Here is a 26514-nt window from a genome sequence, read left to right on the forward strand (position 1 = left end):
CATCGCCGATTCTAGAACATCGCTTGAATATTTTCTTTCATTTATTTAAAACAGGGCAGTATTTTACCACCCCTCTGGAGAAATTTAAAAAGAAAAATCGTTGAACATGTAGCAGAAGCTATGTTCAAATTTAAGGCTAAGCTTTTTTGACTGTTCAATCAACAATCGCTTCGATTCTAAGCATACTAATGACGCTGTCGCCATCTTCGCAACGTTTCCCGAAACACTAACGTCTCGAAATTGCACCATTGTTGGCCTGGTTGGGATACAAACTACAAGATCCTACAGTTTTCTATATCATGTTAAAATACTACTTGCATATATTATGGAAGGAAATTGATCGGACTTTATGTATGTAATATATTTATAACAAATTATTTTATGAAAAAATTGCAAAAAAACGTAAGAGAAATTCGAAAATTGTGTTTTTTCTAAATAACTGAAACTGTACCTTAAAACTACTCCCCTAAATGAGTTATTTTTCTTGCACTTAACCAAGTTTGTATTTATTACCATTAATCAAATTCCCATCTTAAACATCCTTATCTTGGACGCACTGTATATGATTAAAAGTGTATGTCACGATAGCTGTGACTTGCGTGAATTTAAAGTCTAGCTATGCAAGTCAAATGTTTAATATATTATATTCTTAAATAAAAAATTGAAAACAAGGTTTATAGTTGCATAATAATCCATCTGTATAAAAATTGATTTCAGAAGGCGATACAATACTCAAAGTTATATCTATTATTTCATGATGCTTACTCATATTTTTTAAAAGTAGGTATCGATTTTTACCGTTTTTATGCATTGGTTGCATGAAATAATAATTGTAACCAGATGTCATACTCCATGAAATTAAGATACGTCGCTGTAGTATCTGCTATTCAAGATTTCATAACATTAGATACATATAGGCACTTATGTTATTATCTCATTAACTTAAATGTTTATATATCCGTTCTGCCGAATCCAATGATTTGGCATTTTTTAAGCGTCAAATAAGATAAGAACTCGCGATTTCTAGTGGGACGCGACTGTGAAATTTTGATGCAATGGCTTGTTGCACGTCTATTCTATTTTGGGGTGTTTTAACTGCAATTGCTATAAAGGTATTCATTAAATTAAGAACAGGATGGTGCAAAAGTAACGTATGTTTGGTAGGGAAGACAGTTATTGTGACTGGAGCAAATTCCGGTAAGATTTTTCTTATCTTTTACTTAAATAATTTGAGACTTCTGTTTCAACATTAAGTTATGTTAGAAACTTCGATAATGCGTCAAATTATCATTTAATGATTGCTAATTATTATCTCTTTTGTTAAATCGCCTTTAATATTTGTGGCAATATGGTGAAACGAGAATATACACACTATTCAGAAGTAAATAGATAAACCCTTTCCATCTCGTCCAAATAAGATTCCAAAAGACATAATTCCTAATAGATAACCATTTTGGAATTATCCAAATAAATAACAGGCTCATGGAAGAACATTGTTTCCTCACAGTCAATAGATTTTAGAGGGATGGAAAAATATTTTGTACAATAATTGTGATATTTAACCCGCGTACTGGAAAAAAAGACCGAGTTTTTGTTCAAATTTGAACCATTTGTCTCGAAGAGCTCGGAAAATTCCCCCACTCTAGGAATGCTTTGCGATCGGAATACTGAAGGTTATCTTGTTGGTGTTTGAATATAGCTGGGATAGAGTCAAATTATATTTGAAGGTAATAATGGAGTTCATATGATCCGCCGAAAATAATTGAAATCTCTAGCTATGGAACTTGCAAAACCCCATTTAAAAATGCGTCGACAGATGAGTAATCTACCCACAACAATGAAGCTGCGTTTTAACGAAACTTTAAAAGTTTCAGAACCAGAAAATGCTGCTATTATTACAAGAGCCAATCGTGGGCGATGCCAATTCTGTACGTGGAAGAACAGAGCTACTAGAACCCATTGCATGAAATGCAAGAAATACATATGTCGTGAACATACATTCCTTCCTGTCCAGCTTGTGCGCAAGAAAATCAAAATTCTCTTCTATTAATGTTATTTTTTTTTAATTTACTTGTTTGTTTATTTTTCTAACTTAGAATGGCATTCTTTCGTGGACAAAAAATAACTAATTCAGAAAATATTTTTTAAATGTATTTTTAAAATTTAGTGTGCATTAATTACTTGTAATTAGCAGAAAATAAGCCTTTTCTTTTGTTAATAATTGTCCAAAAAAACGTTCATCATCAAAAATGCTGTGCCGGTCTTTTCGACCGTGCGCGTTATTTTCTTTCACGCGAATTCTCGTGGGTTAAGTACAAATCGTTTTCAGGTATTGGATATGAAGCGGCAGAAGACTTTGCCAAACGTGGTGCCAGAGTTATTTTAGCTTGTCGAAATGAAGGCAAAGGAAAAGACGCAGAAGAACGAATTAAAAAAGCTACAAATAACAACAACATCATATACAAACATTTGGATCTAGCTTCATTGAAGTCCGTGAGACAATTTGCAGAAGACATAAACAAGACTGAGAAAAGGTATGTTGGAAACATTTTTGATATGGTATTGCACATATCAAAATGTGTCTTCTTAAGTTAAGTGTATTTTCACATAACGGCTTAACATTTACAGGTTAGACATTCTATTGAATAATGCTGGATCAGGGTTTCAAGATCCAGCAAAAAGTGAAGATGGCTTTCAATTAAACATGGCTGGCAACTATTTTGGACACTTCTTACTGACAAATTTACTCTTAGGTAAATCTATCCAAACCACCCTAAACAATAATGTTAAATAGAACTTCATTCTAGACTTGCTCAAACAGACAGAAAATTCACGAATTGTAAATGTGTCTTCGGAAGCCGCTAAGATGGTTGGGTCAATAGATGTCAATAAAGTGAACGCCTTTCCGGAAAATGAACGTTTCGCATCTTGGGAAATTTATGGAAAAAGTAAAGCATGCAATATTTTATTTACTATACACCTGGCAGAAAAGCTAAAGGGAACAACTGTAACTACTTACTCTTTACATCCAGGTGTAGTAAATACCAATATCTTTAAGACTATGTCTAAGTGGACCCGGTTTATATTTATTGCTATTTTTAAATGGGTTTGGAAGGTAAAATCTATTCACTTGCTTATTTTTAATTTCTACATTCCCTATAATTTTCAGAGTTCATTAGAAGGTGCACAAACCAGTATCTATTGCAGTGTGGCTAAGAATATTGAAAATCTATCTGGCGAACATTTCGAAAACTGTCATGTTGTGGACAGATACAACAATCTTCGCGATCCAGATTTGCCTAAAAAATTGTGGGAAGTCAGTACCAATTTTGTGAATTTAAAATCTTAAGACATTTCGTTAATCGGTATAGTATGCGATTATTATTTTTTATGAATATTTTTTTATCTTAAGATGCACTTGTAATAAAAAATTATGTATTACTGAATAAACTAAAATATTTGAAAATAATCATGTAGTTTTGAGTAATTTTAAGTTCTACTTAATTGTGAAGGAAAAAACATAAACAATTCAATTAACGTACCACAAACTTTAGCTGCGTTTAAGGATTTCAAGTTTTAAGATCATCAAATTATTTCAACAAACGAAAATCTATAAAAGCAGATCTCTGAATTAAACTACAACAGCTCTCCTGAAAGTCTTTAAATTTTGGATGTTTCTTATATGATAAGGTAAACTGTTGTAAGGATTAACAACCCAATAATATGGCCCTTTTTTAAAAAGTAAAGGGTCATGAGTGTGTGCTCTAAGGTCAATATGCCCTGTCGTCTCCGAATGTATACTTTCTTCACATAAGTCTGTATTTCTTGCTAAAAGAACAGAACTTCGTGTGCTCCATGTTTAGGAACCACTCTACATATTGAAAGAATAAAAATCTGACAATGCGAAAATATAATACATCTTATCTACATTACTTTAAATATTGTTTAGTACCTTGTCCTGGTAACTTTGAAATTATGAATGATGTCAGAGTGACCACTTTATTTACATCCAAATACGTATAATCTCACTTAATATTTCCTCCTATTTAATCTGGCTTATTATATTTTTTTTATCTGACATTAAATGACAAATCAACATCTGACAAAACTTTCGAACAGAAAATGATTCAAATGAGAAAGTATTTGTAGCGAATTAAATTAAATGGTCCCAATCTGAGCTCAACATTGAGGTTTTTATGATGGATTTCGATGGGTTGCTTTACTTATAGTTGGAGCAGTTTTAGCTCTTTTTAAAATGTATCTAAAATTATCTACAAGATAGTACAGGAACAACGTTTGTTTAATAGGAAAGACAATGATTGTAACTGGTGCAAACACTAGTAAGAAAACTTCTAGTTTTACAAGTAAATATGAAAGATGTTATGTAATTTTTTGGTAAACACGTGCGGTAAAATACTACTTTTAACAAGATCATAAAAACAATACTTAAGTGTCATGCTTTTTCAATACTCATATCTACAATAACCCAACTCGACTAAATTTTAAACAGGCATTGAATATGAATCTGCTGAAGACTTTGCTAAGCGTGGAGCCAGAGTGATCCTTGTTTGTCGAAATGAGGAGAAAGGAAAATACGCAGAAGATAAAATTGAAAAAACTACAAACAATCCCAATATAATCTTCAAAAAGTTAGATGTAGCGTTAATGAAGTCCATCGGAGAATTTGTCGACATTACATCTGAAGACAGGGTTGACGTTTGACAAATATTTTGACACAACCTTCAATCTACACCATTACAGAATCGACATTTTGCTGAACAACGCAGGAATTGGATTGACGCAAAGCTGAAGATGACTTCCTTTTAATGAACGCTTCAAATTACTTTCGGCCATTTTTACTTACTAATTTATTGTTAGGTAATATCATCTTTGTTTTAAAATGTGTATTTTTCAACTTAGCTACGTTTTAGATCTTATTGTTAAGACCTCCAACTCCGGAATTGTAAACGTTTCATCAATCTGTACGAAGCATTTAAAACGATTTGGGCCTCTTGATGTTAAAAACTTGAACAGTGTTCCTAAAAGAATCACGTCCTAGTGGTTTTCCTATTGTAGAACCAAAGTTTACAATATTCTTTTCACTACCAAATTAGCTAAAAGGTTGAGGTAAACAAGTACGACTTATTCCGTACATCCCGGACTTATAAATACCAAGATATTTGATACTTTGTCTTCATTCACTCGAATTCTCGGAACCATCTTAATATTTTGGTTGAGAAAGGTATAACAAAAAAGGCTAAAAATCATTAATAAGTTCATGGTTGTTTTGTTTGTTTTTTTGCAGACTCCTCTAGAGGGAACCCAAACGAGTATTTATTACAATGTTCAAAAAGGAATTAAATTACTTTCTGGAGAGTATTTCCAAGATTGTCGCCTCCAATCAAGATATGAATCAATTCAAGACCTAGAACTGCGTAAAAAGTTATGAGATGAAACAGTGGATTTAGTGAAATTAAATCCAAAATAATTATATTTTCACACTATAGTAATAAATTTATCAGTTTTATCAAATAAATAATATTCGTATTACTATTGCGAATCTTTTAATGTAACGAGTGCAAAAAGTGATATTTTACCGCATGTTGATTGCAGTTAACTGGATGACGCGATCCGGTGTTTGGTGATCAATCGAGTATTTCTTCTAGTAAGCTATTATTGGACTTCTACCCACTACCTTATTTTGACGCCATATATGCATCGCGTGGATGGGCGAATATATGGTGATGTCTTGTTTTCATTTTTAGTTCCCCTTTTAAATAGATATTTTGCGTTGCATGTGATGAAGATTTGAATGCACCCAAACACTAATGACAATTGCCGAAGTAATAAGTGATCAAAGCAAATAAACGATGACTTTTATTTTTGTTTGACATTGACATTTTTGACAAAAAAAAAATAAATATATATATATATATATATATATATATATTGTTTACTACTAAACGCTCAAAACTGAGGACTTTCTGACCCCTTAAAACAAATTTTGAGTCAATAGACAAGCTAATCATACAATAAACAACTCCCCTACCCTCATAAGGAGTAATGAAACAACACACATTTTGACCCTTAGTTTCACGAAGTAAGTTTCCACTTATAACTGCATTTTAAAACTTGTCCTTCAATGCAGAAGAGACACGCAATACTTTATCAAATTTATTTATTATTTAATAATATTGGCAATTTATCATTCTAACTCGTCAAACAATTATTAATTGTGTATTGCTATTGCAACATATTTTATTAAATCTATGACAAGACTATTTATTACATGGAGAGCAGAGCCCTATTATTCACAGGGTCAACAGTTAGGAAGGTGTCCATTTGGGATACCGTCCCATTAGTATTTCCATCATTTTATTGCAGTTCAACATGTCAGAAGAATTGTCCAATGGGGATATATGCAGGGTATGTCGTTCAGAAGGTGGCTCTGATCGTCCCTTGTTCCATCCTTGTATTTGCACTGGAAGTATCAAATGGATTCATCAAGAATGTCTTGTACAATGGATGAGGTAAACAGTGCTTTTGAATCAAAGGTAGATATGTATCTGCAAATTTATTGAATTGGCAAATACATTGTCCCACATACATACTCATCTTATATTGCTATTTAGGCAATAACAGTACTTAAAGCACAATATTGTAGAGGCACTTAAATACTGAGTGGTTGTTACTGAGAACTACATTTTGACAGTTACTTGGCATTCATTATATCTAGCTATTTTATAGTAAAATATTCTATACTTGATTCTGTCATACAAGACAATGCCACATTCCAAAACCTAGGAAAAAACTTTTTTAGGATTTCTATTTCATTTATTAGTATTTTGTTATTTCTACATACTTAAGTACTTTACAACATGTCTTTGAAGACATAATTTGTCTAATCCTAATTAAATTAATTTTTTGTTGGTTCAAATTACACTATTGCATCTAGCTTCTGTTCACAGGTACTCAAGAAAAGAATTTTGTGAACTATGTGGCCACAAATTCTCATTTACTCCTATCTATTCTCCTGACATGCCTAGAAGACTGCCAGTAAAAGATCTTTTGTCTGGTTTATTGTCATCTGTAGCTACTGCAGTCAAGTATTGGTTGCACTATACTTTGGTTGCTATAGCTTGGTTAGGTGTGGTACCTTTGACGGCATGTAGAATTTATCGAGCTTTATTTGCTGGTAAGTCATAAATTTGAATTTGACCCCAAATAACAGACATGAATTTTGATCTCTGAAGGAAGTTAGCTATTACAATTTTCTCATTTTTTAACTTTATTCCAATTTATTTATTTTGTTATTGAATAAACACTTTACAAATTATTTAAAAATTGCCATCGATCAATAACATTATGAACAACAGTTTTCTAGTTATCATACTTTTATGACATCTTGTTTGCTTCAGTTTTCAATTTATCTTTCACAATAATTGCATTAATTGCATTTTTGCCATTATAGGCACTGTTGATGCCATACTCACTTTGCCATTTGAAATGTTATCCAGCGAAAATGTGATAAGTGACATATTTCATGGGTGTCTTGTAGTCTGTTGCACACTGCTGGCTTTCGCAGGTTTGGTGTGGTTGAGAGAACAAATTCTACATGGCGGGGGTAAGTAATAATTTATGCATTCTATTTACAGTCAACCAAATTATATACTCACTCCCACAACTTCATGCCTACATTGCGGTGGAGCGGCATGATCACCAGTTAAAGTATTTATTATTATAATTACATATTTAACTTCAGGTCCAGATTGGCTGCAACGAGATGACATTGTACCTGAGGCTGAAAATCCTCCTCAAGCCCTACAAAATATTCCTGAAAATGTACAGGAAAATGTAGTGAACAATATTCCCGTAGAAGAACGTAAGTATTTATAAAGCAAAAAAAATGTGTTATACAACACAGTGTCAAAAAGATGTAAAATGGTATTTTTCTATGACTGCAATCATCAAAATTAATTTTTAAATGGAACAATCCAATTTTTCTTGAATTTTAGTAATTATTGATAAATTTAAAGTAAACATAGTTTGTAAACTATTTAACACTGAATGGTAAGTGTCTATCTGAATATTGTTGGTCAGGAATCCTTGTATTGTTTTTTTTAATTTGTGAATAAAAGGATGTTTTGAACCAATGTGTAGTCATAGAAAAAATTAAATAATTAAAAAAATATTAACTTGACTTGATAAATTTAGTCTTGCAAGTTCTCTTCTTTTTCCAGCAGAGGAATTCCAACAGAACCAAGACGGCAACGTGGGCGAAGACAACAATTGGATTCCCATGGAATGGGATCGCGCTGTTGAAGAAATCACCTGGGAACGTCTTCTAGGTTTGGATGGTTCCCTCATGTTTCTCGAACACGTTTTTTGGGTGATCAGTCTGAACACCATTTTCATTATTATTTTCGCCTATGCTCCCTACCATATGGGAGTGCTCACCCTTAGCCTCTTCAACCTTCAGAAATACGCCGCTGAAAGCCATTTTGAGGGTCTGTTGACCACTTTACTTGGGTATAACAGCGTTGGAATACTCTTCCTGGTAATGCATCGAATATCTGGGTGGTTAGGATTGCTTAGCGCCAAAAGAATGTTAGGCCTTTGTTACGTCGTTGTTAAAGTTTCAATGCTGTCGGTTATAGAAATCGGTATTATTCCATTGGTGTGTGGTTGGTGGTTGGACATATGTTCCTTAAACATGTTTGAAGCCACCCTAAAAGATCGGGAAGCGAGCTTTAGAGCAGCCCCAGGCACTTCAATTTTCCTTCACTGGCTTGTAGGTATGGTTTATGTGTATTACTTCGCTTCTTTTATCCTACTTCTTCGAGAAATTGTACGTCCAGGAGTATTGTGGTTTTTGCGAAATTTTAATGATCCAGATTTTAGTCCAATTCAAGAAATGATTCACCTTCCCGTGTTGGAGCATATCAGAAAGCTAATTATATCAGCGGTAATTTTCGGAAGTGCAGTATTGGTCATGCTTTGGCTGCCAATCAGAATAATCAAATTGAATTTACCATCGTTTTTGCCGTACACAGTATCTTTAAATTCAAATGAAACTCGAGTGAATGAGCTCAGCTTAGAGCTTTTGTTACTTCAAGTGGTTCTGCCCGCTCTTCTCGAACAGTCACATACCAGAGTTTGGTTGAAGGCTTTTGTCAGATGGTGGTGCAAAGTTATGGCGTGGATTCTGGATTTGCAATCATATTTGTTGGGAGATCAAAGCAACAATGATGGAAATAGAAGAGAGAATAATGGGGATAGGCAAGAAAACGTTGCTGGACAGGGCTTAGGAGCTGCACATCAGGCTTTGTTTTTGATGGAACCGCCCACTGGTGAGTTTTTATTTTATATTATTAGGTACATAGATCATAGGTAAATACCGATACAACGTTGAGATGAAATTTTATGCTTGGCGAGAATTTAGGATTTTTTTTAACTAGTGTCTATCACATTAAAAAAGTATTTTTGCGACTTGTATGCGAAACCACCTTGGCTATCCCAGGTGATTTTTCTTGCACGAAAAATTTCCTATCCACCATAATTTTTTTGACTGAACCAAATTGGCACATTTTGTTTGTTTGTCACACTGATTTATTCTGCACTCAAATGTAAAACACGTTTTACAAAGAATTTTATATTGGCGCTTAAAGTAGTGAAAGTCGGTCTTGATTTCAAGAGGCCCTTGAGAAATATCCGCGTTGTTTTCGCGTCGAACATTTAAAATTCCATCATATTTCATAAATTTAAAATATCATTTTGTATTCTTTATATATAAGTAGCTATTATAAGAATGTTAGGCATCTGTTCCTTTCACACTATTAACTCGATATGTTTTATTTTCAGGATATCAACCCTACGAGCGTCCAAAACTCTTCCACATCAGACTCTTTTTTTTACTAGTCCTAGTGTGCTGGTCCCTCGTCTTGTTCTCCGTGGTGGCCGTAATCGTTCCAGTATGGCTGGGTCGCCGCGTAATGGCTTTGTGGTTGGTCGGCGCTCCGCCTCCAGGTCCTCAAATATCTGCATCTACCGATAAAACCGAGGTCAAAGTTCATGAATTATACACTTCAGCTTGTGGTTTGTACCTTTGTTGGCTGGCTACCAGAGGCGTAACACTGGTTCTCAGTTGGTTGCCTCAAGGGCGAGCTGCGATGATGGAGAGGTTAAAACATTGGGGTTACTTAGGTTTAAAAACCTTCGCTGCGAGTGTGTTATTACTTGGTATTATTCCCCTGCTTTTTGGCCTCCTATTGGAGTTGGTTGTTATAATTCCTTTGCGAGTTCCTATCCATCAAACTCCGATATTGTTCATTTGGCAAGACTGGGCTCTGGGAGTCCTTTACACAAAAATTGCTTGCGCTGTTACCATGATGGGTCCTGATTGGTTCCTTCGCGCTGCCATTGAACGAGTCTACAGGGATGGTATCAGAGACATGAATTTACAATTTGTTTTCAAAGAATTAGCTCTACCGGTGATAGTATGCCAAGGTTTTGCGTTGGCTGTACCCTATGTAATAGCCTACTCTATCGTTCCAATGTTCGTCAGCAACTTACAGCTTAGGAATCTTATTGCCCGAAGGTTATATCCGTTTTTGCTGCTACTAGGATCGGCTAATGTAGCTATCGTCTTGCAAATTAGGCAGTTCAAGAATCTGTATGAGCACATTAAGAACGATAAATATTTAGTGGGACAACGACTGGTCAACTACGATCACAGGAAAGCTAAAACTCAAACTGCCTCGACTTAGGGATTTGATAGTTTCTTAGGTTGTTAATCAAAGGTTGGACTTTTGATTTGTGATTCTGTTGTGGTTTATTTGGAGTAAAGTGATGAAAATGTTATGGGAAAGTGATGAAAACGTTCGTAGTTCCATTTTTTAAGCTCCAATGGCATCATAACTGAAACCCTAGACTGAACGAATAAAAGCTTGTATCAAGTTTATTTTGTTGATAATTTAAATTGAAGGTTCTATTTTGTTAAGCGGGACATGAATGTTAATAGTTTTTCAATGTTTATTAAACATTCTGATTGTTGTTCATAGGACTGTTTTCATTTCCTGGTACATCTGAGTTGCAAAAAGCTTGAAGAATGGTATATCTATTTTTGTGAATATGAATATAAACTGATATTTTTCATAGCTTAAAATCCTCTTCTCCATTCTAGTATTTCTGTGATATAAGCTGACGTAGTAGTTCCAAGAGAGAATTTAGAAGGACATGTCGTTAGCAAGTACAGGATTGCATTTGTGTATAGAGGTTGAGGATTTTTGTTTTAAATCTCGAGGAACATTCAATAATAATTATTCGATAAAATGTAGAATGTTCCCCAGACTTTGCTTTGCCAAGATGTTTTGACTTGCCCTGTATACTAAATTTCTCTTCAGAGAAATAAACTCGAAAAAACCTTCGAACCGTTGTGTAAATCGTTTTTTCCAGCCATCTTCATTTCGATCATCCACCGTTTTCATACATAGAAGCAATCTTGTAAATTAAATATTGGCCTATGCGGGGTAATTCATTTACCCCGTATACGGCCATAGTAGGTTGTATTATACCTTATTGAAATAGTTGCTCCAGTGCGGAGCTGCCAATTTTATTTGAAGCCATGACTACATCGAAGTATTAATTACCTCGAAGAGTTGAATATCGTCGTACGTTAAAATAGTTAATTTGAAATTTTTATTGTATAATTGGTTTAAGCTATTACTGACAGCTCTGCGCTAGTGAAACTATTTTTACAAGTCACCTTTTTTAATTTTTTGAATTTTCTAACGACACCAATTAATTATTCTTAACTCATGATTAGTCATGAATACTCTTTATTTCATGTCACTTTGGATCAGTTTTTTCAAATCTGTTATAGAAAATAGTATAAGCAATACTCAAAACTAAAAAGGAGCCATTTTTTCATACGCTTATGTGACGATTTTTGTTTTGAGTCGTTCATTTTGAACTGAACACTGAACCATCACGAATTAGTAAAAAAACTCATTGGAATGTTATTTTAGTTCATCGACTATCCAACTAGTTTTTTTACTAAAAAAACGTAACACGTTCCTATGCAACAAAATGTTGAGATCATCCACATTTTGATCATTTCTTGTTAGCATATTGATTAAGAGTTATTTGTTTCATAAAGCAAGAAAGTATCAAATTTATTGCTGCGGCGATTCTCATAACCGAGGCGAAGATGAGGCTTATAAAGTAAGCTAACGAAGTAAATTTGCGCTTTCGCCGACTAAAATACATTATTTTTTCTCCGATTTATAAGAATAGCGATAGAGTGAAAAAGTTGCAGGCTGTAAGGTATCACTTTTAATGTCTAGGCTATATTTTACGGCCTGCTTTGTGTGATTAAAAGGTCACTTTCTTGTCAATTGGTGAACATGAATGAATTTATTTTTGCGACTTATTAGCACACCTTGACAGACAATTAACTGGACTAACCTGTTTTCGTTGAGATTACATATTCACGTTTCCATTATAAATAATATACGGATTGTAAATATAAATTATAGGTCATGGATGTACATTAGGTCATATTATAAATCATGTATTGTAATTGAGATCTGTAGATTTATAAAACTTCAAGACAAATGTCTGCTTTTTTTTCGTTACCAGTTATGCCTCTGAATTTTATAGTCGTTTAGGTACCAGTACCAATAAATTCTAAATTCATCCTCATATTTTAAAAGCCATTGAATTGAAATGATAGTTGAAATTTTTGAAATTTTTCGTTAAAATTTAATTAATACTAAATAAACCTGAAAACAGGTGGCCGCAAATTTGATAAATTAAAAGTGAGAAGGTTTTACATATAGCCATCTTAAACCTCATTTTAATTTGTCCAGCCTGTATCTACTTTAAATTTTTTGAATTACGTTGGTTATTATTTAACACGTAAACGCTGTCGCTTATCAGTTTTCTTCAGCATTATTGCTTTTTAAAATTGTTGCTGAGAATTATGATATAATTGGAACAACAGTGTTTTGCTCGCCTGTTACAAAAATCATGGATACAAAAGAAAAAATAACCAGCTATGAGTGGTTACGTGAGCAACACTCATTTGTGTGGATGTGTGAACCATTCGAAACTTGATCTAGTACTATTTACATGTAACTACGCTAAATGTTCTTTGTAATTTTATATGGCGCCATCTAAGGGTGACTAGCTAAATCGAGCATTAAGTGATAGGACTCTGTCCCCGTTTAGCAGCTAGTGCTACGCATGGTGTTTAGGTGGCGTCACTAATCAGGACAAAACAAAGTGACGTCTCTCGCCATTGCATACTGATGCATTTTTTCTAATTTTTTTTCCAAAAAATATAATTTTTATTATTTGAAATAATCAATAAAAAAAAGGCCATTCCGAACATGCTCTTGAAACGTTGAATGCCATAGAATTGTGTGAGCACGGCTTTTTTATTCGAACTTGTTGCCTTTAATTTCCGACGATGAAAATAGAAATGAAAACACATTTAAAACTAATATATGTATACATATGTATACTTATGCTTTCTGAGCCACCACTTTTTACAAAGTCATCACTCATTCTCTTTGACAACAGAAAATAAATAATTACATTAAAACCATCACTACAAACTGTATTATAACTAGCAGTGGATTCAAACCATGTTTTTTTATTCAGTAGCAAATATATATATATATATATATATATATATATATATATATATATATATATATATATATATATATATATATATATATATATATATATATAATAAATCACAACTTGATTTGATTATACATACATATACGCATCGTAAATGATTCTAAATTTACATGTAATAGTCCCAACTAGATTCTTTATTGTTTTTTTTTAATGTTTTCACAACTTTCGCTTAACTTGAATGATCGAGGTGTTTCTATATGAATCTGGTCGAGACTTTTCCAATTTGATAAAATCCACGGTGTTATTGGGATTACCGAAAACCACTGTATTAAAATTAGGATTGTACGATAACCCGAATGGTTTCACGTGGTAGATTAAATATTCTAACAGATACATGTTGCTCGGTTTTACGTAATGTATTGAGATCAAATTATCTGAGCAGCATTCAAGACCCTAAAAAATAGTTATTTAACTCATGGAAGATTCAGTCCACGCAACCTACTTCTTTAAAAGGATAATAAATATAACTCCAGAACCAAAAGTCCTTTTTGAGACTCCCTGGAATTAAAAAACTGTCGATATATAAGGGAAGGAAGGAGCTGCGCCCTTGTCTATCCCTAGAATCTCCAGCGGTTATCCCAACAGCCTCCAAACATCGGCCCATTTCTACATCTTCAGCTCCCGTGTTGTCTTTTTTGCACTTATGTGGATCTGGTAACGATTCCTACAGAAAATACTTAAATTTTTCCTGCTAATAAAACTAAGGCCCATTTGTTCCATAATGAATTAAAATGATGGAATTAGCGGGTGTAAGAGAATGAAACACCTCTTTCGAGAAAAGGTGTCAACCTTTCAACTAGTACCTCTGGAAGAATTAAAGCAATTCAGCTAAATTTGCCCTATAAAAAATTGCTCTTTTTTATTTTACGGGGTGTCAAAATATTTTTTTAATTATGTAAATTTTGCATAAATTACACAGTTATTGATTTACATACTTAAAATTGCTTCTATGATTATTTTTGAATACGATAAGTAAAGAAAATATCGACCGTCTATACCAATACATTTTCAAGTCTTAAATCAAAATTTTGTTGCATCTTCAACAGAATTTGTTTATTGTTTCTAATTCAGTTTTTAAGTTTATTATTGTGAATGTTATGTTTGGTACAGCCTGATTGTGGTACTATTAACAACTAGTTCACGTTGAAACTTGTATCCCTTATAACACACCTATAATACACCCACTGATTCCATTACCTACAGTATCTGGATAACACTAAAACTACTATGTCTGATATTATGAATTAAGATGGTCTTTGCTAAGTTCAATCCGCGTGTACTTTCACTTCTATAAGAATTACTTTGACGCTAATATGACATTAATGCACATATTACGTTTGTGGCCTAAGATGGAGGTACCTGTATAAATCTTCTTAGTGCTTCTTTGCTAAGCACATATCCAGCGCCTCCACTCATATAACCTTGCTTAACTATAGGTTTGAAGCGGAACCCAAAGTAGATTGGTTCCGTTTTTGTGTGATAGTGAAGCATGTATCGCATATTTTCGACAATAGTATAGCTAAATATTTTACTAGTTGTTTTATGCTCGGAAGAAGAATTTAACCTAAAGGCTTACGTGTCATCATCAGCCTTATAAAACCAGTCAACCTTATCGTAATAATTGTCGTAGACATATTTGAACGCTGCTTTGGTTTTTCCCCATAGATTGTCTCGATTTTCTATTAGATTAGGTAAGGCCACAGATGGTAATGAAGGATCTGGAACAGAAGAGGATATGACATGTGATATGCCAGGAATATTCTATTGAACTAACAGGTAGATACCTTCTTTGGTGCTCATAAAGAGCAAATAGTTGCATCTTTTACCCCAAGTGGCTTTTACGTGTTTAGCCTTTGATTCATGATTCTTTGGGCCAGTTAAAATCCAACAGAGTATCTTCACTTCATCGTAGAGCTGTTGGGCTATCGACCCATTAATGAAACTGTCGTGATTGCTTTCGTTGTGGTCTCCAACATCCGAGAACTCTTGGACATTTTTCTCTAAACTTGTATTTGCAAAAAGAACATTAAACAAGATTTGTTATGCTTAAAGGTTACTCACTTGAAAATTAAAAATCTCCGAGGCAGGCTAATGCTACCAATTTGCGTAATGAGCAAAATTCCAATTATGCTACCAATTCCAAGGCCAGCCAGGAAGTATTCTGCGTTTGGAATTGTCCTAAAAATTCTATTCCTCTGGAATGATAAATTATTGAATTTGGAGTGCTTTGAAACTTCATCAAGTCAACATTCAGCCAAGTAGCGGGAGTAGAAAAAAATATGCCATAATGGCTTAAAACTGTCAATGACCAAACGAAAGGCTTACCGAGAAAGATTTTAACTTCCTCATAGTAGTTTTTACTGATACAGAAGATTCCAATACTGAAAATATTTATTCTCTGCGAGATATAGTCTTTTTCATTTCTCAAAATTAAAACTTGCCCTTACTAAAGTACGTAGTAGTAACGATGTTAAAAATGCACTAACAAATTTTTCATCGTGATTATTCTTATCTTATTATCAGCATATTTACCGACACTTTTAGCATAACTATTTGTTTTAAAAGAAAATTTGAAGAATGTGTTAAAGCGATAAGTCATGAATGTTTATTAGCTGAATAGAATGCAGGGTTTTCAAAAAAACACCTAATCTTTACCTTCACTCTGACGTTTAGTTCAGGTTACCTAGCAGGAATTACTGGAACACTCTCTGTTACATACTTCATCATTCATATTTTAGGATTTTTAACTCAACAAACAAGATTTTCAAAAATAGATCTTGTTTTCTGTCTACACTCGAAAGTTAGATTCTATTTGTTACAAAAATCAAATAAATATGAAAAAAAAGAAAAATTTTCACGATTGCACGAAATACATGTACGTTCGACTTTAAGGAGATAACCAGAATAGGAATAAATGGGGAATTAAGACAGCCTTTTGTCGATTCATGCTATTTTATTATTACCTAATTATTTATTAAAATGAATATACAATAGTACAATGGTATTACTGATATTAATATTTAACGACAATAATCGGCAAGCTTTATATGTTTTTGTTTTCTGGAACTAGATTTAGGGCTTAATTTCCAAGTCAAAAAGTGGCAAAAAAAGGATGCCTCTCACCTCGGAAATTAAAAATAAATCTCTACTATTACTAACTATAGTAATCATAATTTTCTTTTTCTTTGTTTAATATGATTGTTCGCAAACAAGGTGAATAAAACACCCGATTTATTTTATTTTCCTTATTTCCATAAGACACATTCTCTTTATAACAAATTTTGTTCTTCATTAATTCAGTTCCGATTTATAAATGAGATCGGAAAACGTATTATTATCCTTTTACTAATTTGGAAGAATGTTTGGGATCGTTATCTTGCTGAAATTTCAATTTCACGTAATCATCACATAATCGGAAGATATTCTTCTGTGTAAGGAATCATAACATTTTTGAGTATATCACGATATATTAATTTGTCGTGTTGTATAAATACATCAAATTGTTGTGTTGTTGTTGATGCTATTAATACGGTGTAAAGGTTCTATACTAAAACCGGAAAAGCAATCCCACATCGTAATCAAACCGCCATACTTAACAGTGGATATTGTATATTTGGAATTCAAACAAGGTGTTTGGTCTTCTTGTGTACTGAATACCATCAGATTTTAATAAATAAAATTTGGATTCGTCACTCCAACACACTTTTTTTCGTTGTTTAGTCTTTAGTCCAATTCAAATGCTCTCGCAGAAATTCTAATCAGGTCTTCCTGTTTTTCTTGGATAATAAAGGTTTCTTGGCGGGACGGTGAGGAAAACAATCATATATTCACTAATCTTCAGCGTATTGTTCTTTCTGAAACATCTATAACGCCTAATGCCTGTAATTTGGTTTTTATTTGTTTTGATGACGCGAAAGGATTGTTTTGACTAATTTTGGATAGTGGTTTTGCAGTGAAAGCACTCATTTTTTTGAGACGTTTCGTCTTCTTTCGACTATTAAGAATACTGGATTTACTAAAACTTTTAAGTATGGCCCATACGGTACCCTCTTTCACCTCGAATTTATGGGCAATCTCAATTTGGCACTATACACTTTTATGAGCATCAATTATTCGCGTTTTTAAATCTAATGATAAACGTTTACCACGGGGCATTTTGCGACGTCTAGTGCAAATAAACTTATTGCACACTAAACACAAAATGCCCAATTCTTTTAACTAAAAAAAAGTAATAATATTTTGTTTATCTTTGTTCAAAAAAATTTTGATAAGATTTTTTTTGCATTTATTGAAAATAGATATATCATCTTTGTTATCGATTTTGACGTTTACTGAAATAAGAAATTATAATATATACATACATACAAATGATTTCTTAATAATCATTTGTTCAATTATAAGTTAGAAAATCAATTTTGTCTACCTACTTTTGACCACTACTGTATATGAGAAGAAGGACCGGATAAATCCAGTATCAAGTTCGATACTTGCGTGATGAATGCCTTTTATTAAACTCTAATAATTCCTGAAAAAAAAATTCCCTTCATCAAATTGTCCAGAATTTCTATCTTTTATTAATAACATGCTTTTGACTGATGTAGGCTATTTCAATATTTGAAACACTTATATATATAGTAACTTTATAAATTACATCATAATACGAAAACAGATTATGATTAGGTAAACGGTATATTGTACCTATAAACTATATCTATAAAATGTCTAGATTTCTGCGTAAAATTATAAAAAATACCTAAATAAGCACACATTTCGGTCATAATTGAATGTCTGCATATAAAACTCAAAGGTTTGTCCACAAGATTAGATGAAACTAGAACCAAATGCAAATGAGTGACAAAATTAATTGTTGTGTTCAAACTTTGTTCGGAGCACTCTAAAATTCAATTTCTTTGAAATGCTTAGGCACTCATTTTTATTCTTTTGAATCCGAATACGATAATGTAAATTGTTTATCAAAGATAAATGAAGGTTTTTAAACACTTAAGACAAATATAACATTTAAAAGTTTTCAGTGGATATGCAAAGCAACGAACATTAATCAAATCTTAATTTTCAAACTACGAAGTTTTGATATGCATTTTGAGAATTCGCAGTTATTGGATATTTTTTTAGTTTTAAAGATATGAAATATATCCTCCCCTCCTCTCGTCATATGCAGCAAAAATACCATCCTTCGCTGAAATGGAAACGACTGCAGAAAATCCATCTGCAGTAGGAGTGTATTTCGATTTGTGGCCTATAGCTGTTAAATTGGTTACGATCTTTGGGTACTGTAAACAATTTTAAGGCGTGAAATACATTGAACACCGAGAAAACAAAAAAATTAGACATACCACTGAATCAAATCCCTCTTCAAACTCAATCATCATCGGAAATAGTTGATGATGGATTCGTTTCTGTGATGTTGCTTCTGATAAATTTAGGTTAAACCAAAGATGTTTATATATTATCTAAAATTAAATAAGGATTAACATGAATTTTATCTACACGAATAATGCGAAAACACTTACAGATGCCACAACTGTAGTAATTTTGGTACCTCCGGCTGCTCCCGTTACCAATACTACGTCCTTGTCTTTTAAAACAATAGACGGAACCATTGAGGAAAGTGGTCGTTTCCCTGGTGCAATAAAGTTATTTTTGGACGGAGGGATGTCGAAACCGCTAGTTATATTTGGAGATGAAAAGTCGTCCATTTCGTCATTCATAATGATTCCTGTTGAGCTTGAAGCAAAACCCGCTCCAAATCTAAGAAAAAAAGGAGTTGGATTTAGTCATAGATTATTAATCTGAAAAGACAACTGTCTTCCTTAAAATAAAAAATCAAATCGTTCCTTACACGAAATTTATGGTACTTGTAACCGAAATAGCATCTCCATTAGGGGCAAGAATGGCAATTTGTGCAGTTCCATGATCCTCTATAATTTGGGCCTCTGCACCGTAATATGTAAAGTCCTGACTAGTTGTGGTGTCACTTATTTTCGTTCGAATCTTCTCAGCGAATGGTTTTGAGGTAAGGTTTCTAACTTCCTACTCCACAATGGATAATCAGCAAAGATTAACAGTTTCGTAATCTCCATACCTCTGCTACATCTACAAAGCTATCATCGCCTAGTAACGTCCTATGTCCATAAGCAAACTTGAACGTTTCAACTATTCTTTGAAAATCTTTTACATTAAACAAATTGCTCAAATCCAAGAACCCATCTAGGATATTCAAAATGAATGTTAGCACAACTCCTGAACCTGGTAATGGTGTGGTATATAGGGTATGATTACCGCTTAAGGAAGCTTGTATTGGTTTTTGCCACACAGGTCTAGAATATATCTATGTTTAGTCTAGGTTTTCAGCAAGGTGAGATCTAGTGCTTACTCATATTGGAGGAGGTCATCGAGTTTGATAATTCCCCCGTTATCCTGTATATCTTTGACGAAACCTCCAGCTAATGACCCATTTCTACTATAGAGGGCATCAGCTCCTTCTGCAGCTATGAATTCTAGGGATTTGGCCAGTCTTAGTCGTTTTACATATTGTCCTTCTCGGTAGGTTTTGTTTGTGTCCGGGTCGATAAAGGACTCCCTATTTCACATATGTTTTAAACAGATTGCTAGTTAAGTGGGTGTGTAGATAAACTTTAGGAAATCATTATTTAGCTCATTTTATCCCAAAAAGGTCAGCAGTAGATCCGCGAAAAAATTTTGACGGAGAAAGACGGAGTGACCTCAAAAAACAATATCAGCCTATAGTTTGTCATAACCGTTGACAAGACGTCTGAGCACGTGTTGGCAATTGCCCAATGAGATCAAGGAGTTACGGCTCAGTAGACTCTTAACCTTCATCATCAATGGAACTACTCTAATTCCATTTAGGCGAGATGTGAAGGGCCCGTTCTCGAGGCCTGTAGATGGCAAAAGCAACTGCGTCTGCCTCCCTTTCGAATCAATCAGTCAATCAGAGCAGATTAAACGGAGAAATTGAAAATAATCCTCACAATCAGTGAAACATTTGCTGTCTGCTTATTAAAAATATCTCATTAAACGAAATCGGTAAAAAAATAATATCTTAAGAGTAGTGAGATAGATTAATTTCTGGACATGAGATTTTTAAATCTCAATATAATTCCTCCCTCCTTGTTCCAGATATGCCAACCATAATAATATTCCGTACCTTAGAATTGGATCTGCGTATAACAAATCAAGTTTCCCTTCAAAAGTGCGCTCTAAAAATTTCGTCACATAAATGCCGTTGTTACATAAATCGATAGTGGGTTCTACCAAAGTTCTCCAAGGCAGGTGACCGTACTCTTTATGAAGGTACCAATAGCCTTTTAATTCCCCTGGTACTGCCACTGCCAAACCACCTAAAGAAATTTATTTTTAGACATTTCCTTGGATTTGTGTTCCATTACAATAGACCTCTTTGAGACAAATTAGAATCTCCATTAAACATGGTTTCATTAGCATCCAATGGTGCAGTTTCACGTGCATTTAAACTCCTTATTTCTCCAGTTTCTTTCTTATAAATGGTGAGCAAAAATCCTCCTCCCAATCCCATGCTTTGAGGCATAGAAACTCCTTCGCAGAAGAGGGTGGCTATTGCTGCATCCGCCACTGATCCTCCTTTTGCAAATATAGATCTAAATTTACATGAATTAGCCCAGATCAAGTCAAAGCAGAATGGTAATATTACTTTCCGATGTCAGAACATCCGTATCCATTCGTTATTACAGCTCCGGTGAATGGATGGTTTTTCCCAATGACAAATACCCATAATAAAACCACTACTAAGGCTACCATTACCAAAGCGGCCAAGCCAAAGATTAAGATTTTGCGTTTTGAAAATCTGGAAAAAAGTTGTCTTTTATTTACAGAAGAGAAGCTACCTATAAAAAATCCTGTTTTGTGGCATTGTGCCAATCGGTAATATTATGGAATTGTTATACGACTCGCTCCTGCGATATGACGATAAAGTTTGCATTGCACTATCACGGCGCCAGCGATACGTTCCTGAAATTACTTTTACTTCTAAGTCTAAGAGTGGCTTTATGTTCGTGTTATTAGGTAATAATGAGGTAAAAAAGCGTTTTCAAATTGTACATTCACCGATATGGTTAATTTATTATTATTGTTCACTATCTGCAACTAGGCTTCTATGTACTACCGTGAAAACGCTGTTAAGATATGGTCAATATAAATTATATTATACCGTGCGGCTCTAAATTGTGAGGTGTCACTTGACCCATGTTTTAATTTTAAAAAATCGGCCATTTTACGTTATCGGTGACGTAAGCAATATTAAAAAAATATATCCAAACGTCAGAAGATAGCATTTTTTGCCCTATTTAATTTTTAATTTTTAATTTTAAAAAGTAGTAATTTGTTAAAAAGTCAACAGGGGGAGATAGGGGTATAATTTAAAATCGCACGGTATTTTATATTACTGTGTTAGAGTAGAGTGGGGGCAAATTAATTTTTGTGGTAGAGTGGAAAAGTGGAAACTAATTAAATTTAATTTATATTTTGCGAAAAGGAAATCTTTAAATAGAAACATTGATAATAGACAACAAACAAATCAAACAAGTCTTAATCCATTTTGTGTGCATTCAACTAAATTATTTTAATTTGAACAGATAGAATAGATTCGCAAAAATGCAGGTTCTATTGATTTAAAACGACCTTAAAAATATCCATCAAGTCATTTTTACGGTAATCGTAACTGAAATTTAATTTTTATTATCAGTGTTTCAATGTGATTGTTAGGTTTATTCCAATTATGTGCATATGTGCATTAATATTTTCATGACAGAAAGACTAGAATTAGAAAGAACCCATTCATTTCTTCCAAACATTTAAATTACTATTCTCAATTTTAAATGAATTTTTGGCGAAAAGGCATGAACAATGATTTGGGCAGTCATGCATTTATCCTTTTAACGTAATAGCCCTCCCTCCTCTATCTTATATGATATTATTATTAGTATTTGAAAAAAACTTACGACATCCTCATTTTCCTTTCAGTAACCACTTTCCAGAAACTGGCAGCTGAATAAGTTTACTATATGATTCCTAACCAGTGTTTTGCCTAATTGTCAATATTAAGCGTCCGACACTAATAACAACAATTTGCATAAAATCTAATTAAAATCATTCCTGTGATCATAATAAAACCCGAAAAGCAATATTGTTAATGTTCAAAATATGTGGATCAACTGCTGCAATTGCTGACAGAGTAAACTAGGATTTAATTTATTATTTAAAATTCATTAATTACTGGAACGATTCCTATAGTTTAATAAATGGAAAGGTCAGACCGACAATACCAATGGATTTTTTATGCGGCGCGAATTTTAATTTGAAAATTGGTTCCAATGTAATATTTGAACGATGGTACCGAAAGCGAACCGAGTTCGTAGTGTCCTACTTCGCGCGTTGGATATAAAAGGACTAAAAGTGAAAATTACGTCGTTCAGAGTAATGTGTAATTATATGAGTTTTAAATTATTTTGCCTTCGATGTACAGAGTGGACAAGTAACAGCCAAATTATACACAGTTTTCTAAAGTAATTATTTTCGTAATACGTACTACTTACTAAACTGAGAGATTCCATAATATCTCAATATAATTATTATTTTTTCAGCTTTTAAACAAATTACTACATGGACAAAAAGTATTATTGTGTTACACCCAATAAATTACAAATTCTTATCTTAATAATATACAATGAAAGTAAAGCTTTTCAAATTAATAAGATTTTTATTGTTTTATTTTCTCGAAATTAATTTTAATTGCCCACAAATTCTGTATCTAATATTAGTAAGCCGACAACCAAACTAATTTATAAAAGCCAAGAAATATTCGAAAATTACTTACTTTATTAATTTTTATTCATTTGTTTATTTCCAGCCAATCAACTACATTTTAATGGAGAAACATATACAGGATGCGCCAAGGAGCAATCTATAAAATAAAAACGGCGCAGCAAATTTTTTTAGATATTTTTAAATCCCTTCGAAATTGTTCTTAAAAAGGGATTTTGTTGCATTGCATTACTTTGCCATAATTTAAACGATCTTGTGTGTCTTACTTTTCTGAATTTATTTTAATATTGAAAATTTAATATTTATTAGGCAACTGTAATATTTATGTATAGGTACTCATTGAAATGCATACGTAGTTTAAACACTGCTTATAATCAGTGTTTGATAAATTATTTTAAATAATAAGAATATGCAATTAAATCTTTTAATTGTTTTATTGTCAGAAATGACTAGCCAAAATTATTAAATTGAAACATTTTGATTTATTAATCAGATAAACTTACATTGTTAGAATAACACCGACATAATTTTAGTGATATGTAACAATCGTTTATATACAATGTCCCTGGAATGTGTCTACCTTGTTCTAGCGACAGCGAGAGAGTACATTATAAAATGGTTCAGGTTTAAATTTACCTATTTACTTACTTGTAGCTATACGTAATTGTAAAATCAATTATCCATGATAATCTCTCTCTTCAAGTTCGAGTGATTATCCTTCAACATTTTTACAATAAGTGTTCCTTGTTACTACCTGAGAAACAAAACCAACATCGAACATCTCAAAAATTTTTTAGATCTAGACCTCTTTAATTAGGTAAACTTCTATGCAGTGATAATAGAGACCTATTACAATTATTTTTAATATAAATAAATTGTTACATCTACTAGGTAACAATAATAAGTGATAATTAATCAATTTTCAATGCTACATCTGCCAATTACTTGGTACTGCCACACAATGTAGATATAGCGTAATCTGAAATGTAACACATTCGAGGCAAAATTTCTAATTCTTCTTCAGTGGCTGCTCTTATAGAAAGAGCTGACATTATATTCGGTCCAGTCATTCTGCCAAATGCCCTGTAAAGAAGTAAAGTTTTCTTCAGTATTAACTTGCAAAACATTCAACTCTTACAATTAAAAATAATGGTTCATCAAAATTAAAGATATTATAATTATTGAATATTATTAAGGCCTATTAAGAAAGGGTGGACTCTAAATTACCTCAAATTTTGCTCAAAATGAAAATTCTCAATATTGATGTGGCTTGCATTGGAATAATATACGAGCTGCATTATTGGCCCTTTTTTGTCTTTTAGGAGCATCGTATTCTCAAATGGAACTCTTCCTGGAGTCATCGACACAACACTTCCTAAAAATTAATTGATCACTATTGAAACAACAACCAAATTACCTGCAAAATAAATATAAATTTATATTTAAACGACCTTAAGAGCTTTATTTAAATTTTGGTTTCAAATCAATTACTCTTACCAAATACTTGAAAGTAGCAGAACTGATTTTGGAATATTTTTCCATATTTTATGACCCGCTCAACTGTTCCAGTCAAAACGACGATATTCTCTGATTCAGTTTCCTGTAAAATGTTTAACAGGAAAGATGTTTACTAGTTCCATGCTGATTAATCGCAACATTTTCGAAGTATGTAATTACATTAAATTTAATGTAATTGATTAAAAAATAACTAATTCTTATGAAGGAATTCCAAATAAAAGAAAATTTCAGAATATTTCCAATACTAGACGGCAAACTAAAAGTGGGCTACACTCACTCCCATATGTTTCGGTTTTGTTCCTAAAGGGTCATTTGCGCCGCCATCATTAATATTTTCGACATTAAATCCGGTGTTCTGTTTATGGTCATAAATGCGGGGTTTTGGAATGGGCAATACACCCAAATTGCTTGAGGTAGATGAGGAGCTTCTATGTGGCTAAATAAGAAATTACAAAAAAATCTTAAAACATTTTGAAATTTTTGAAACTGGAATTCTTTCTCTTTAAGCGAATTTGAATCTTTACTACTTTTCGATATTCCTTCATTAATCATCGGAAGAAATTTATTCTGCAGCAAATTATATAGTACTGTATTTTGGCGTAGAATATAGTATTGGAGTCTGGCTATGAGAAAATACCTGATACCCATCAAATACCTATATATACCTATTCTGATCTCATCCATCCCATTGCAACGGCACAAGCGGCAAGCAAATTCTCAAAGTAAAATGTTTTGTAGATCCAGTTATAAATAAATATTCTACCAATTCAGCTATAACAATTAAATTGATATGTATGTATTAACAAAGAAACCTTCCTTATTCATGACAAGCAAAATTGCCAACGGTAAAGCGGTTTCTAAAAGTAGTTAAGAACTTATTTGCCTCAATTTTCAAAATCTTTACTCATTCTTAAACAGTCATTTGAACCACTCTAGGGATACTCTCAAGTACTTAATATGCAAATAATATGATTGCCTAATAAATATAACAAAACAATATTTTTACCCTCCCTAAAGTTCTGTTCTGGGAACGCCTATTAGATATTTGTGCGGCGTTATCTTCTGGAAGAGCGTTCCTATAATTGTGAAATAAAAAGTATTTAAAAACTATTATGTTATCTGAATTATTGCCATAGTACCTACAAAACATCTTGTGCACAATAATTAATACAATTCTTCCTCAATTCCCCTTCTGTTGCTGCAACAAAAACGTACGACAATGGCGATGCTTGTCAGATTTTCAAAAACAATCGCCAATGGTTTCGCGGCTTGGAATTTTATATGCATTGTTGCCGAGTTGTGAATTAAATGATAGAACCGTATGTTTCTTAATTTTTTAAAAACTTTGCACATTTAACCATCACTGTATCTCTTACAGTTCTTGCTGCTTCTACTTTGAGTCTTAAAATATTGACATTGATGTTCTCGTTTTTGGGAAATTACAAA

At 32.9% G+C, this 26514-nt stretch overlaps 6 protein-coding genes across 7 annotated transcripts; 3 read left to right on the forward strand and 3 right to left on the reverse strand.

Annotated features, from left to right (window-relative positions):
• Positions 1-1003: 1003 nt before the first annotated feature.
• On the forward strand, positions 1004-3463 carry LOC136418808 (retinol dehydrogenase 11-like). Its single transcript, XM_066405031.1, has 5 exons — positions 1004-1197; positions 2330-2534; positions 2629-2753; positions 2808-3115; positions 3170-3463. The coding sequence occupies exons 1-5, from the start codon at positions 1056-1058 to the stop codon at positions 3347-3349; spliced, it is 960 nt and encodes a 319-aa protein (XP_066261128.1). The 5' UTR covers positions 1004-1055; the 3' UTR covers positions 3350-3463.
• Positions 3464-4900: 1437 nt separating this feature from the next.
• LOC136419398 (dehydrogenase/reductase SDR family member 13-like) lies at positions 4901-5812 on the forward strand. The gene is made up of 4 exons (XM_066405681.1): positions 4901-5058; positions 5137-5242; positions 5306-5435; positions 5667-5812. The coding sequence occupies exons 1-4, from the start codon at positions 4901-4903 to the stop codon at positions 5810-5812; spliced, it is 540 nt and encodes a 179-aa protein (XP_066261778.1).
• Positions 5813-5950: 138 nt separating this feature from the next.
• Positions 5951-11059, forward strand: LOC136415956 (E3 ubiquitin-protein ligase MARCHF6). Of its 2 annotated transcripts, XM_066400886.1 has the most exons (7): positions 5951-6100; positions 6385-6530; positions 6969-7195; positions 7472-7624; positions 7763-7882; positions 8241-9350; positions 9862-11059. In XM_066400886.1, exons 2-7 carry the CDS (start codon positions 6391-6393, stop codon positions 10764-10766), a joined length of 2655 nt encoding a protein of 884 aa, XP_066256983.1. In that variant the 5' UTR covers positions 5951-6100; positions 6385-6390; the 3' UTR covers positions 10767-11059. The 2 variants fall into 2 exon arrangements, with proteins under 2 accessions (XP_066256983.1, XP_066256993.1); XM_066400896.1 differs by lacking the exon at positions 5951-6100 and having other exon boundaries at positions 6283-6530; positions 8244-9350.
• A 2790-nt stretch (positions 11060-13849) lies between these two features.
• LOC136418690 (glycoprotein-N-acetylgalactosamine 3-beta-galactosyltransferase 1-like) lies at positions 13850-16074 on the reverse strand. The gene is made up of 7 exons (XM_066404841.1): positions 16036-16074; positions 15772-15905; positions 15495-15715; positions 15287-15428; positions 15070-15229; positions 14153-14374; positions 13850-14103 (listed from the first exon to the last, which is right to left on the reverse strand). The coding sequence occupies exons 1-7, from the start codon at positions 16057-16059 to the stop codon at positions 13867-13869; spliced, it is 1140 nt and encodes a 379-aa protein (XP_066260938.1). The 5' UTR covers positions 16060-16074; the 3' UTR covers positions 13850-13866.
• A 2207-nt stretch (positions 16075-18281) lies between these two features.
• Positions 18282-23157, reverse strand: LOC136418683 (glutathione hydrolase 1 proenzyme-like). The gene is made up of 10 exons (XM_066404828.1): positions 22728-23157; positions 21422-21574; positions 21148-21368; positions 20900-21092; positions 20105-20311; positions 19814-20048; positions 19571-19761; positions 19242-19479; positions 19065-19181; positions 18282-19001 (listed from the first exon to the last, which is right to left on the reverse strand). Exons 1-10 carry the CDS (start codon positions 22736-22738, stop codon positions 18846-18848), a joined length of 1722 nt encoding a protein of 573 aa, XP_066260925.1. The 5' UTR covers positions 22739-23157; the 3' UTR covers positions 18282-18845.
• A 1302-nt stretch (positions 23158-24459) lies between these two features.
• Positions 24460-26355, reverse strand: LOC136419399 (uncharacterized). The gene is made up of 7 exons (XM_066405682.1): positions 26284-26355; positions 26200-26207; positions 26075-26144; positions 25346-25504; positions 25048-25150; positions 24778-24925; positions 24460-24633 (listed from the first exon to the last, which is right to left on the reverse strand). Exons 1-7 carry the CDS (start codon positions 26353-26355, stop codon positions 24492-24494), a joined length of 702 nt encoding a protein of 233 aa, XP_066261779.1. The 3' UTR covers positions 24460-24491.
• Between the last annotated feature and the right edge of the window lie 159 nt (positions 26356-26514).

This window comes from Euwallacea similis, chromosome 2, assembly GCF_039881205.1.
Source record: "Euwallacea similis isolate ESF13 chromosome 2, ESF131.1, whole genome shotgun sequence".
NCBI classification, from domain to species: domain Eukaryota; kingdom Metazoa; phylum Arthropoda; class Insecta; order Coleoptera; family Curculionidae; genus Euwallacea; species Euwallacea similis.

Excerpts from the sequence above, each read along its gene's own strand:
- LOC136418808 (XM_066405031.1), top strand. The coding sequence starts at position 1,056 with ATGGCTTGTTGCACGTCTATTCTATTTTGGGGTGTTTTAACTGCAATT. Across the intron at positions 1,198-2,329 it reads TGTGACTGGAGCAAATTCCG|GTATTGGATATGAAGCGGCA; the intron begins GTAAGATTTTTC and ends AATCGTTTTCAG. Across the intron at positions 2,754-2,807 it reads ACTGACAAATTTACTCTTAG|ACTTGCTCAAACAGACAGAA; the intron begins GTAAATCTATCC and ends ACTTCATTCTAG.
- LOC136419398 (XM_066405681.1), top strand. The coding sequence starts at position 4,901 with ATGTGTATTTTTCAACTTAGCTACGTTTTAGATCTTATTGTTAAGACC. Across the intron at positions 5,243-5,305 it reads TAATATTTTGGTTGAGAAAG|ACTCCTCTAGAGGGAACCCA; the intron begins GTATAACAAAAA and ends GTTTTTTTGCAG. Across the intron at positions 5,436-5,666 it reads AATTCAAGACCTAGAACTGC|TAAGCTATTATTGGACTTCT; the intron begins GTAAAAAGTTAT and ends TATTTCTTCTAG.
- LOC136415956 (XM_066400886.1), top strand. The coding sequence starts at position 6,391 with ATGTCAGAAGAATTGTCCAATGGGGATATATGCAGGGTATGTCGTTCA. Across the intron at positions 6,531-6,968 it reads TGTCTTGTACAATGGATGAG|GTACTCAAGAAAAGAATTTT; the intron begins GTAAACAGTGCT and ends TTCTGTTCACAG. Across the intron at positions 7,196-7,471 it reads TTATCGAGCTTTATTTGCTG|GCACTGTTGATGCCATACTC; the intron begins GTAAGTCATAAA and ends TTGCCATTATAG.
- LOC136418690 (XM_066404841.1), bottom strand. The coding sequence starts at position 16,059 with ATGAGGAAGTTAAAATCTTTCTCG. Across the intron at positions 15,716-15,771 it reads CGGAGATTTTTAATTTTCAA|TTTAGAGAAAAATGTCCAAG; the intron begins GTGAGTAACCTT and ends TGCAAATACAAG. Across the intron at positions 15,230-15,286 it reads TATAAGGCTGATGATGACAC|CTATACTATTGTCGAAAATA; the intron begins GTAAGCCTTTAG and ends TAAAATATTTAG.
- LOC136418683 (XM_066404828.1), bottom strand. Across the intron at positions 21,369-21,421 it reads GGATGTTCTGACATCGGAAA|ATCTATATTTGCAAAAGGAG; the intron begins GTAATATTACCA and ends ATGTAAATTTAG. Across the intron at positions 20,312-20,899 it reads TACGCAGATCCAATTCTAAG|GGAGTCCTTTATCGACCCGG; the intron begins GTACGGAATATT and ends TATGTGAAATAG.
- LOC136419399 (XM_066405682.1), bottom strand. The coding sequence starts at position 26,355 with ATGCATATAAAATTCCAAGCCGCGAAACCATTGGCGATTGTTTTTGAA. Across the intron at positions 25,505-26,074 it reads AGAACAGAACTTTAGGGAGG|CCACATAGAAGCTCCTCATC; the intron begins GTAAAAATATTG and ends TTTCTTATTTAG. Across the intron at positions 25,151-25,345 it reads CAAAACCGAAACATATGGGA|GAAACTGAATCAGAGAATAT; the intron begins GTGAGTGTAGCC and ends AACATTTTACAG.